General features: G+C 43.1%; 1 protein-coding gene across 2 annotated transcripts in view; it reads right to left on the reverse strand.

The window, feature by feature from the left end:
• USP37 (ubiquitin specific peptidase 37) overlaps window positions 1-13,040 on the reverse strand; it is a 29,571-nt gene that overhangs the window by 3,412 nt on the left and 13,119 nt on the right. For both annotated transcript variants that reach the window (XM_075829104.1, XM_075829105.1), the window contains 13 exons: window positions 12,318-12,402; window positions 11,540-11,701; window positions 11,189-11,320; window positions 10,728-10,851; window positions 9,684-9,889; window positions 9,427-9,544; window positions 6,891-6,970; window positions 6,634-6,798; window positions 6,409-6,480; window positions 5,036-5,177; window positions 4,651-4,897; window positions 4,001-4,164; window positions 3,676-3,736 (listed from right to left, as the gene is read on the reverse strand). In XM_075829104.1, coding sequence (XP_075685219.1) covers window positions 3,676-3,736; window positions 4,001-4,164; window positions 4,651-4,897; window positions 5,036-5,177; window positions 6,409-6,480; window positions 6,634-6,798; window positions 6,891-6,970; window positions 9,427-9,544; window positions 9,684-9,889; window positions 10,728-10,851; window positions 11,189-11,320; window positions 11,540-11,701; window positions 12,318-12,402 — 1,758 coding nt within the window. The remainder of the gene's footprint in view (window positions 1-3,675; window positions 3,737-4,000; window positions 4,165-4,650; window positions 4,898-5,035; window positions 5,178-6,408; window positions 6,481-6,633; window positions 6,799-6,890; window positions 6,971-9,426; window positions 9,545-9,683; window positions 9,890-10,727; window positions 10,852-11,188; window positions 11,321-11,539; window positions 11,702-12,317; window positions 12,403-13,040) is intronic.

The raw sequence follows: 13,040 nt of genomic DNA on the forward strand, positions 1-13,040 counted from the left end.
AGTTCCTCTCAGTTTTCAAGATCTCTGCTTGCAGTCAGTCAATCATTAGAAACCTTAAATGGATTACTTCCAGTGGATAAAAATAAATATATCCTGGTGATGTGATGGAGACACGTACAGGAATGATTAGGCCAGGATCACAAACAGTTTATATGCAGATTTTGTGGCAGTTTTTGGCTCCATTTGCATCAGTATTTTCTTTATACCTATAATTAGATTTTTGAACCAAAGGCAGAAGTGGATCCAGAGTCAAAAACGGTGTGTGTGATCCTGGCATTATAGTTACAGTATTTGAGTCAGATCTGTCTTCCAATGAGCCGAGCAGCTTTGTGTCCATCATATGACTAGGACAGATTTGTATCCCCTTAAAAGTAAAATGTAAAATAGTAATGAAATTGGAACACTACACATTTTTCACTGTGATAAACTATTTGCAAAAAACGGAAAATCCCTTTCAGGGCCTGTTCACATCAGCGTTGACTTTCCGTTCCAGGGGCTCCGTCTGAGGTTTCCGTCGGGTGAACCCCGCAACGGAGAGTCAAACTGAAACCACAGCTTCCGTTTAATGACTGAATCAAAAGCGCAGTAGACTCAGCTATTGATTCCGTCGTTAAAACTGAAACCTGCCGGAATGGTGACGAACGGAAACCATTAGCAATGTTTCCGTCACCATTGATATCAATGGAGACGGAAACGGAAGCTGTGGTTTGTTTGACTTTCCGTTGCGGGGTTCACTCGACGGAAACCTCAGACGGAACCCCTAGAACGGAAAGCCAACGCTAATGTAGAACAGGCCCTTAAAGGGATTTTCCGTTTTTTGCAAATGGAAGGGCAAGGCCCATTTCTTTGAGTGCCCTGCTGAGGTCTCCTCCTGGCTGGATGGTTTTTTGTGGGCCTCGGCTCGTGCTTCTTGAGCGGTGATCCTGCTGAGCTACCAAGAGCCGTGATTTGGGTTCTTGAGCGGCAGAGATTCTGCCACATTTCTCTGCCTGATTGGAGGACCCTGCATAACGGAGGGCACTGTCACTCTGCCTGCAATGTGACCTACTGATCTTCATCCTTCCATCCTGGATTTGTGAGTACATTCCTGTGATCGTCAGATGGATATTACCTCAGCGACTGTCGCATTTTAGTTAGAATCCTCATGTTGACTGTTTGGGATCCAAACCTATGCATTTTGGGGGCTAGTATAGGTGGGGTGGGGGTGGGACTGTTTTTGAACTTTATATTGTGCATCTTTTTCAGACATGTGCTATATTTCTCTCTGTGCTATAAGATTGCTTTATTTGCAATGCTATAACTATGTGTACACTGGTCACCATGATGGAGCTCCTTGGAGCTGGATGAGTAGATATGTATTGATTTACTGCCTATTGTTCGACTATGGTAAACCACTGCTTAAATTGCCGATATGGAATGTTAGGGGCATGAATAACCCCGAGAGGAACCTTGTGTATGCAGTGGGTTGGAGTGACCCGTTGAGACATCTCCATCCTCAAGAATTGCTGTACTCCTGCTACTCGCCCACCCATCGATCTCTCTCCTGTATGGACCACGTATTCTGTACCCCTCGCACTATTCTGAATGTTGCTGATATCCAATATCTCCAGAGGGGAATATCTGACACTCCCCCATGCTGATAGATACTAATGGGAATGCGGTCACTTCAGTTTCTGCCATATCTGATGTGTTTCGGCAGTTTTACTCTAACCTTTATACCTCGACCCCTAATGTATCTCCTAACGCCAATAAAGACCTCTTCACAACCACTTATATGCCCGTCCCTTACGTCTGTACAAATTGAAGCCCTTGATGCCCCCTAGAATAACTAGATATTTGGAGTCGTTTCATTACAATTTAAACCAATAGATTGGCACCCTTATCTAGTCTTACCTACCTGGTTAGCCTGGTATCTATAGAAATTATTGGCTTGAGTAGCCCATTTTAAAGATGTAATAAAAATATTTTGTAAGCGTTCTTGTCCAGGTGATACCTTCTACTTTGAGTCACGTGTACGCAAAAATTTCAAAAACTACATTTCTTTATCTGATAATACGAGACCCCTTATATCTTGGCCCTTATGGCCCAATCCCATGCTCCGTGAGCTGCATCAGCTTTAAGGTGCTGAATTCTGGGAGGGCCTTGGTGTTACCCACGTCACACATTTGATAGAGGGCAATTTATGGTTGACTTGAGCAATTGCAACGTAAATACGAGATCCCCCCCCCCCCCCCCGATCCTTCTACAGGTATCTGCAGCTCCGACACGCCCGCACTATGCAATTTCCAGGGTATCCTCACCATGCTTTGGAAACACTTGAGATCATTGATATGTTTTCCGATGATGGCAGTCTTGGGCGAATATCCTGTCTTTATACATCTCTGGTGCAAAAAACATGCTTCAAAACGTATCCCGTCTGCTAAAGTGGGATGGTTGGGGGTTCTTCCCCCTCATATCTGATGACAATTGGGAGAATATGTTGTCTTCTCATTTTCTGGCTTCTCCGGCTGCTAATAACAGGCTCACGCAGTTCTACGTCACTCACCGTGCTTATTTAACACCAACTCATCTGCACAGAATGGGAGTAATCCCGTCCACAATGCCTGAGATGTCACCAGGAGGCCACTGATTTTTGGCATATGATCTGGACAGGTCCATATATTGCATCCTTTTGGGGTGAGGTTTTGTTTTATCTTTCTGGGGTGATGGGGGGCCCCTGTTCCTCAGAACCAGCTATTTTGCCTTTTTGGCCTGACAAATGACGACTCCTATTGACACCATCAAAAATGTTTTCTACGCGAGGCTCTGTTTATGGCCCGGAAGGCCATTGTGCTGAGGTGGATGGCGCCTGTGATACCTACTCTGATCCAGTGGAAGTCTTTAGTAAATGGTATACTACCATATGAGAAAGTTTTATACCAACATTGTAAATGTCCTAAAAAACTTGACAACATATGAGCCTCCTGGTGTGCCATCTCTGATGCCACTGAGTGACTGTGCAGATGCATGTTGACGCTTGCTAATGTGTTATGCTTATTCCTTGTCTATACGCTGTAGAACTATGTCTGAAATGTAAAGACGTATAATGCTTGGTTATCCATGTTGGATTGTTTGGCGACTTCGCCTATTTGTTTGCATCTAAATATTGTAAATAAACTGAATTTATAAAAAAAAAGGCTGCCAAGTGTGACTGCACCCCAATGATTATTTAGTGTGTGAAATTGTATAAGGAGAAGTGTTAAAGAGTATCTGCACTTTTGAAACGTTTGAGTTGTAATAGACACATCAAAAGTTTGGATCGGTGGTGGTTTAGGTGCAGAGATCCTCCACAGTTGCTGAAACGAAGGTGTAGAAGCGCTCAGCTGATCACCCGCACCTTCGACTGTGATCGGCGCTGCTAGTCAGCCTGAAGACGGATCATATAAGACGCTCTCGGAGAGCCGGTTTCACTCCTACGAGGAGCACGGATCACAGCCAAAAGGTGTGGGACGCCCAGCTGAGTCTCAGCACCCGAACCCCCACCAATTCAAACTTTTAATAGGTCTCTATGACATCTCAAAAGTTTGATGAAAGTGCAGTTACTCTTTAAATGTAATTCTATCATTATTTTAGATTCAGATTACATTTACATCTATGTGGCTAGAATAAAGTACAAAGGTAAAGCTGCAGTGTTACCTTGTAAGCTCAGCTCTGTTGCTCTTTTCAGGTCATCATCTTCCTTCATTTCCCGAGCCTCCTGTAACCCAAAAATTCTGAATGAGACACGAACAGTAAATTCACTTGTTCATCTAGAATTATAAAATGATCCAGCCATTACACGGCTAATCTCACAATTGCAAACATGTATGCAATAGTGTCTACAGCATACATCTGTGCCATAGAAACCAATGGAAACATTATTTTTTGGCGTACAATTGTGCACCAACAGACAGAGACTAACAAGCCCTGCTTGCATAAATGACTTATAAAAACAAAACAAAAAACCAACAACTGATCTCACTTGTTCTTGAAGAGACTGTGCCAAAGCCTGCTGCAGCTCCTGCTCCTCGCGTTCTCTCTCCAGCTCATACTGCATCCAGTCAGTGTCATTCTGGGCGCCATTCGGGGTCTTATTCTCTTTATTTTCATCAAAATCTTTGGCCAGGTCACTATATGGAGCAGCACCTAGAACAGAGATGCCGTGTTACTTGTGTGATATAAGAACAAAGAAATCCAGGCTGCAAAATAAAACCATAGGATTCAATGACCTCGACACCAATACAAAATCTAATTTCTTATGATGGATTCTACATACACAGATGTCCATTAGGAATTCTGAGAGATAAACACGTTGTAAGGCGGAATTCAGACGACCGTAGTATGTCCGTGTGACGGCCATAAGACAACGGCCGTCACACGGACGCATCTATTTCATTGGGGCCGTTCACACTGCAGTTGTTTCAACAGACCGTGTGAAGGGTCCGTTGAAAAATAGAACGTCCTATTTTCTGCCATTGACACGGATCCTTCCAATAGACTCAAGTCTATGGGGATCCGTGAAAAGGGGACGCGCACGGGTGCAACTCGGACTAACGTTTTTCACATCCGAGTTTGCACTTGTTCGTGTGGCTCTGTCCTTACACTGCATTTTATTACACCAGCCAAACATACCAGACTCTTTCACAGCCTTTGATTTCTCTTCCTCCGTAGTCTCCATACTTTCAACAGTTTCTTGCAGGTCATCATCACCACCAAAACCAGTATCTGGACTGCTTGCCAGTTTCTCCTCTTCTTCATTGCTCACATGAAGAGATGAGTCTTTTTTGGCCACTTCCATTACAGCCGCCATCAATTCATCATCGTTTATCTCCTCAAAGCTTGCATCAGCCAGATCTTTTATGCTTTCTACGTTTGATTTCTATAGGACACATATTGAATACAAGAACATATTTGCCATTGATCAATAGTTGCAATAGTGAAAGTTCAAGGCATCTGTTGACTGCTCTGAACCTGGAAGCGTGGAACAAGTATGTACATTTCATGCATCAGTTCTCACCTTGTCCAGATCTTCAGAGGACTGATCTTTAACCGTATTATACAAGTTTTTTTGGTTTACTACGCTTCTCTTCAGAGGCTCGTCATCACTTTCAGAATCCAAACAAATAGGCAAGTTGCTTGTGGATTTAAGGCTTTGCTTTCTTCATAGGTAGGAAAATAAATGGGGAAAAAAAAAAAGTTACATTTCAGTCAGACGTTCCTACAATTTATGTATTCAATTCATCTAATCACAGCTTAACCCCTTCCTGACATCCACTGTGTATGTACAGTGGAAGTCGGAAGGGAAAGTATTGAGAGGGCTCCCAGAAAAAAAGTGACTGACAGAAAGGGGTTAAATACGGCTTAACACGTCTGGACCAAAAACTGCGCTAATGTCTTCATTTTGTTATGTAATTCAATGTATAAGTGCTGCAGTATGTCCCTAAGCTCCCCCTAGTGGTGGCTGCAGGGAGACAATTTTATTATTTAAGGTTAAGGGGGTCTGACCATCAGGGACATTTATGATATATTCACAGGATATGCCATAAATGTCAGATAGATGCAGGTCCAACCTATATCTAGAACGGGGACCCCTAAACCCCGTTCTACCTTCCTCGGTTCCCCATCTACCTCAAGGGCCACTTCGTAATTTCTTATCATGTAATAAGGAAAACAGCGTAACTTCCATAGAAGTGAATGGTAGTTACGGCAGCAACGTAGCAAGCGGGCTACGCGGTTTTCGACCATGTAATCAGGAAGTGGCCTGGGAGGCAGCGGACGTAGAGAAATGTAAAACGGGGTTTAGGGGGCTCTGTCCTAGGGATAGCTATGCCAGAAACGTCCCTGATGGGCAAACCCCTTTTACTATGCAGGTAATTCGGAGCTCTGTATAAGAAATACAAAAAGTTCCGATATCTTTAAAATTATATTATGAAAAAATCAGCACAGAATCCTGGACCTTTTAAGCTTTATGAATAAATAAAAATAAAATAAACCGTGCGCAAAGGCGGACATACACTTTGGGCCCATTTCATATTTTGCATCACTATTAGGCCAAATTTGACTATGGGAATCGGTGAAAACGGGACCCACAAGGAGGCAACTCTATAGTGAAAAACTGATGTTTTTCACGTCCGAGTTCCCCACATTCATCTGAATTTGGCCTTAGAAAGCCACGAGGTGAGACTAACTAGGGCAAACAAAATAAAAGGAAAGATTTGAACCCCGTTCATGTTTTGTACCCACACCAGGTTTTGGATTATGAATACTGATGTAAAACACTGACCAAAAAAAACACGTGTGAGAAAGAGGCCTAAACGCCAGAATAAATACTAACAAAGGCTCGACTACGCCACTTGATGTATACCCAGAAAATTGTAGCAACAAACATACCTCACAACTGTTGAGATGTTGCCAATACTACAGGAATTCACAATCTGTGATGTTTTTAATGGACGGGAATTCCTGCATTAAAAGAGAGAAGTTTGAAACAAAGGACAATTGAATCCCTTTTTTATTAAACCTAGTACTGATGTTAAACAAAAAGTTATTACAAGGCCTGTGACAGAATCAAAACCAATGTAATATAAAAAAAAATGTCAAAAAGCTGAAACCTACGCTGCTGCCTGTGCACTGTAGCCGAGTGGCACCGGAGGCCGTGTGCTTTCTGTACAGTGTGATGACAAAGTAAGGAAGCGAGGAATGATCACTTGCTGGCCAACCTTACTATTCAGTGACAGCGCAACATTGAAACTGTAGCGCTTAAGATGAAGAATTAGAACTCTGTAGACAAAAAAAAATAATATAGAAGATATAAATGATTAGGAAACGCCACTTCCAATGTATGTCAGATTTGCTCTCTGCAGAATACTTGCCTAGGCAGCCTGCTGAACTTGTGTATTACAACTGCTGACTTTCCGTGGCACTTTTCACAGGAGTATTCAAGATCTTCCTTCTGCAAATACAATTTCAATTTTAAACAAAGACCACTTAATCTTGGGACAACCCCTTTAACTATGTAATATTAACATTTATCACCTATCCACAGGTTAGGTGATAAATGTCTGATTGCTGGGCGTCCCACCGCTGATACCCCACCATACTGGTCCCAAACCCCCCACTACCACCACCAGTGTTCCACCTTACTGCGACACCTCGAAGTGAGGAGGAGCTTGAATGGATGAGCATGCGCCCTGCAGCTAGGGATGTCACGATACCAGAATTCAGACTTAGATACCGATTCTTTGTGTAGTATTGCGATGCTCGATACCAAAAACGATACTTTTTCCAAAAACAATGAATAGAAGTTCTTCCATTTTCTGATGGGAGACGTGGTGTGATGAGTTTTGAACCTCCATGTGCCTCACATTGATAGTATTTAACCCCATCACATTTCTCACAGTCATAATGGACAACACTGGGTTAGGCCTCATGCCCACTTCCGTTTTTTCCTTCAGGGTGAGATCCGTTTGTGTCACTGATCGCACACTGAACCCATTCATTTCAATGGGCCCATGCACACTTCCCTTATTTTGACGGATCCCTTGTTCCGTTCCGTCAAAAGTAAAGCATGTCCTACTTTGGTCAGTGATTCCGTGACCGTGGGGCCCATAGAAGTCAATGGGTCTGTCCAAAAAAAAACGGACAGCACACGGAAGGCTTCCGTGTGCTGTCCGTTTTGATGGATCCATTGCCCTAGCAATGGCAGGGCGTGCCAAAGTTCACAGACTGGGACATGTGACAAGTTCAAATAAAGTTCAATACCATCCGTTTTCTTAACTGAAACACTGAAGCGAAATGGAAGAACAACGTCCGTTTAAAATGGAAACATGGAACGGACACGGAGTACACATGGAAGCCACACTGATACCAAAACGGACACACCGATCCATGAGAAACGGCCGTGAAAACGGTGATGGAAGTGTGCGGTACATGATGGGGTTAATTACTAGGAGGCACATGGAGGTTCAAAATTGATAACACCTCACATTAAGTGAAAGAAAGCAGTTTTCTACAGCGTACACATCATAAATGACGCTGTAAATCTGTTGTGCAGGTTATTCGTGTCGCAACGATTCCAAATGTGTGTATATTATATGTATGGAGACTTATTTTAATGTTTATTGTACAATGTGTGTATTTTTTTTTTTCAATTTAACACATCTTTTTTTTCACTTTTTTTAAAAAACTTTAATGTACTGGCATATATATCTTAAACACTGATAGTACACAGGCAGTTGTTAGGGCATACTTGGGTAAGTCCAACAGGAAATATGGTCAGACAGCCCTGGGGTCCTTCAATGGACCCTGGGCTGTCTGCCCATACATGGTATGCCCCTCGATCATGTCACAGGGATTCCCTGTGATGCAATCAAAGGAGCACCCCCCTTAAAGCTGCTGTCAGCTTTGATCGCAGCACTCAAGACAATAGCGGCGGTTCCTCTAATCTACGCTGTTAGAGCTCCACTGTGTAATACAGCCATTGCCCTGCTCCTGACAAGTGTGCGCACGCGGTCAGTACGCGGTGATGCGGCTGGCGCTGCACTAATGAAGACAGAACATAGGGGTGTTTTGCTGTGCACACGACATGTTCCGTCTTCAGTGCCGGTGCTCATTAGTGCAGTGCCGGCCACATCACGCTGACCGCGCACGCACATTTGTCAGGAGCGGAGCAATGGCTGTATTACACAGCCACAGCCCCGCTCTGACTATATTCATGTGTTACAATACTAAGCTGTGTGGCCGCGGAAACCCCCACTTTGAGGAAACGAAGGTGCAGAACTGTTCAGCTAAGCACCCTGCATTTTCGGCTGTGATCAGCGCTCCTTGTTAGGCTGAAGATGGGATCAGAAGTTTTACGTGAGCCAATCTTCAGCCTGACAAGGAGCGCCGATCACAGTCAAAGGTGCAGAGCGCTCAACGGAACGCTTCTGCACCTTTGTTTCAGCGACAGAGGGGGCACACTGACCCCCACCAACGTCTGACGTATCAAAAGTTTGTTTTTTATTTTGAATTACAGTTACTCGTAATCACTTGATATAGGATATCACTGATAAATGTTTGATAGGTGGGGGTCCCACACTTCTGATGCTCTACCTTTCTGCAAAACAAGTGTCCGCCGACCCACATCCCGCCTGGCGAGACGCATGATGCATCCAGGTAGACAATTAATGGAGAAGTGGCCACGCAAACGTGTAAGGCTATTCCCATAACTCCCATGTGCGAGCACCTCTTTATTCTTTGCCTTGATGCGGTGGTCAGAACCACCTCTGAGGCCGGCACCTATTAGACATTTATGGCATATTCACAGGATCTGAGATGGGAATAATCCTCTAAATTCTAATTTCTAGACTGAACGGATTTACAACTATAAAAAAAAAAATACGTCTAATTTTAATTCTGCATGCATACCCGGAAAAAGAGGTCAAGGGAATCCTGTATCGACCTTGAAGGCAACAATTTCTTTCTCCGAGGAAGGTCAATTGACAGATCGTTAAACTGTTCTCGCTTTATGACCTTTTCACCACACCTGAACACAAAGAAATAAAATGCAAGAAAGTTATTGACCAGATTTACCTTTCGGAATAACACACTAAACCGTAAAATCCCCACATACTGTATTGGAAGTTAAACAATCACGTTCTGACTAAAGAGACTTTTGCACTTACATTTTACATATTATTGAATGCTGAGCCTCAAACTCAAAATTGCAAATCACAGGACAGGTATAGACATGAGTGGCAGCAATGTCATCACCAGCTTTGCCGCCGGTTCGGTCATCTCCAGAGGACAGTTCTGTCTTCCATGTTTTATTCAGTTTCCCCATATCTTCCTTCAGCTGATCAAGGCACTGGCCCAAAAATTCATGAGCATCCTAAAAAGATATCAAATTGTGATTATTTTGGTACATTTAAGGCTTCGTTCACATCTGCCTCGGGGCTCTGTTCATGGGATCCGTCTGAGCTATCAGTTAGGGGAACCCATGAACGGAATCCAAACTGAAACAAATGGAAACAATAGGTTTCCGTTTGCCTCACCATTGATTTCAATGGTGATGGATCCAGTACAAATAGTTTACGTCGGTCACCGTTGTGTAAGAGTTCCGTTGTATTGACGGAATAAATACCGTAGTCAACTGCGCTATTCATTCTGTCAAAACGACGGAACCCTTGCACAACGGTGACAAATTTAAACCATTTGCACTGGATCCGTCACCATTGAAATCAATAATGATGCAAACGGAAACCTATTGTTTCCGTTTGGATTCCGTTCATGAGTTGCCCTGATGGAAAGCTCAGACAGAACCCATGAACAGAGCCCCGAGGCAGATGTGAACAATGCCTAATTAGGTTCCAAACTTGAACTAGATCAGCACTTGCCAAGGGGAACCGTATATTTGTTTACAGCGTACCTACAAGAGAAAAGTTGCTACTGAATACTCACGTGCAGTGACTTTGCCCTAGCTTAGTAATTTATTTTTGGTAAAGGAAGTAGCTTGCCCGACAGCTGCCATTGTCAATAATGTTAGTTACATTTTACCAGTGGGTCCCATTCCCCCTCACTACGGTCACTGGAAGTCTATGCCCTCGGACTTTACAAAAATAGATTAAATAAAGTATATCTGATAACGGGCATCCGTGTCTAAATGTTTGGTAGTTTCTCAGAGATCTAAAGAAACACCCGGAAAGGTGACATTTGTCTAGAGGACTTACATTTTGCATGTAACCTGAAAACCGCTCGGCTGTGGCCGAGATGGCGCTCTTCAATTTTTTAAGCAGCTCTCTCTTCATTTCAGCGCTACAAACATCTTTCTTGGCCAAAAGAAAGGCAAAGCGTCTGCAACACAGAGGATCAATGCATAAAGAAAATTTACAGATTTTTATTTTTTATAAATTAGATTACGAATTAAATTAAGGCCTCATGCGCACGACCGTGTATGATACTAGGAGTCCCTGCCTCCCTGCAGGAATACTGTCCCGTACTGCAACAAGTAGTCGCGTGGGGAGGCAGTGACTCACTGCATCATACAGAACTATGATTGCTGGAGCGCGGCTCCCCGTACGGTGTATGGTCCGGGAAATGCAGCCGACATGCGGTCTGTATATCACAGACCAAACACGGTCGTGTGCATGAGGCCTAAGGTAATGTTTTTTTAATTGAATACTCAACTCACTTGATTAAAGCATTCAGTGGAATTTTCTTGTAAGGAATACCTTGTTTAAGCAAATCATTTGCAAAAGGCTGCAAGGAAAACAGGGACTGCAGGATGGAGTTCATGTAACACGTATTTCCCAAGTTGGAAAAGCTGTAAGTAGAATTGTGATAATTACAGAAAGTAATCAAATAGCTTAACCATAAACACAGCACTAAGAAATATGGAGATGCAAATATTCAGGTGTATTGTATTGTATACAGAAAACTTATGATAAATGGATTTTGAATGAATTGGATTATTTTACATATACCACGTAGTTTACCTTTAGTAGCAGCTCAAAAAAACAAGTAGATAATATCCTTTACTAACCCCTGCAATTGTTGTGGCTGCGGGTGAGTAGAGAGAACTCTTTGCTTGTTCCATCCAGCGTAGTCTTGATTCGGTCTGAGTTTCTTTGCTGACAAAGGGCTGGGCTGTGTTGGAAGAACAAGACTCCTTTTTGCTGATGGGGGCTGGGTAGATCCAGGGGTCCTATGGGTAACGCGATATATATATTTCTACAATCTCTGTGTAAATATCGGATTCTAAAAATCAGATGGGAGTTCCAGAAGCATCATATATTCACGGACCATAAAGTGCTGACCAATGAAATTTTACCGTGCATAAGGCCGGTTTCACACGGGCGTGTTTGGTCCGTAAAATACAGTCCGTGTGTCTGCAGTATATCCCGTGCCGTACACAGTTCAGGTAGCCGGGCTCCTGGCATTGTAGTTATCTATGATGCTAGGAGTCCCCCTGCCGGGGGAATACTGTCCCATACTGTAATCACGTTTTCAGTACTTTCCATGGGGAGGCAGGGACTCCTAAGCATCATTGATAACTAGAATGCTAGAAGTCCGGCTCCTCGAACGGTGTTCGGTCCGTGAAATACTGCCAACCTATGGACCGTATTTTACGGACCAAAGACGGCCGTGTGAAACCCGCCTTACGCCGATAATCTCTATATCCACCCATGCAAATGAATACTAACTTAAAGGAGCACGGGGGAAATCTTTATGTGAAGTTAAAAGCACAACGCCAAGAAGTAAATTTATAACTTAAAAAACCCTCTAAAAGGATGAATATTTTATCAGAAAGTGATAAGTACCTCTCTGGATATGAATTTGCTGTAGAATAATCCTTTGGTGTCAACCGGCTGCTGTAAAAGGATGAGGACTGCAGCGGCATCAAACCTTAAACAAAAAAACAAAAACAAAACATAACTACATACCCCAATTTTTAATTATGACCATTATTCCAGCTAAGACAATGTTCACAGCAGGTTTGGGTGAATGAAGCCTTTGGATACGTTTTGCTCCAAAGACCAATAAATCGCAGATCTTGCGGACATTTACCTCCAGCATAAGCTACAAACGTTATGTGAGCAGAGCTTTAAAATGTGATTACAGAGACTCCAGGAGAAATCACTATTACACAAGGATAATTCCCCGTAAAATATTTCTAGTGACTACAATGCAAAGTTCTGCTCACACTTGCGTTCTTGCTTTTTGAAGATCAGAATAGTATAGCATACGGAGCTATTCTAGCCTGGAAAGAAAAAGAAAAAACAAAACCTGGACAGCTGAATGAAACCATAAGTCAATGGGAGCTGCAGTCTCTCTTATGTGCACCCCCTCCGGTAGCATGGCACACTGGGTACTTCATTTCAGAAAAAAAGGTTGCCTAGCCCGGTTGTACAGGATTATAAAAATATGGCTGCTTTAATTCAAGAAACCGTGCCACCCCACGTCCACAGGTTGTTTCTGGTATGGTAGTTTAGCTCTATTGAAGGGAATACTGTTGAGCTGCAATACCACACACAACCTGTAAA

The sequence above is a fragment of the Rhinoderma darwinii genome, chromosome 6 (assembly GCF_050947455.1).
Source record: "Rhinoderma darwinii isolate aRhiDar2 chromosome 6, aRhiDar2.hap1, whole genome shotgun sequence".
Taxonomy (NCBI): domain Eukaryota; kingdom Metazoa; phylum Chordata; class Amphibia; order Anura; family Rhinodermatidae; genus Rhinoderma; species Rhinoderma darwinii.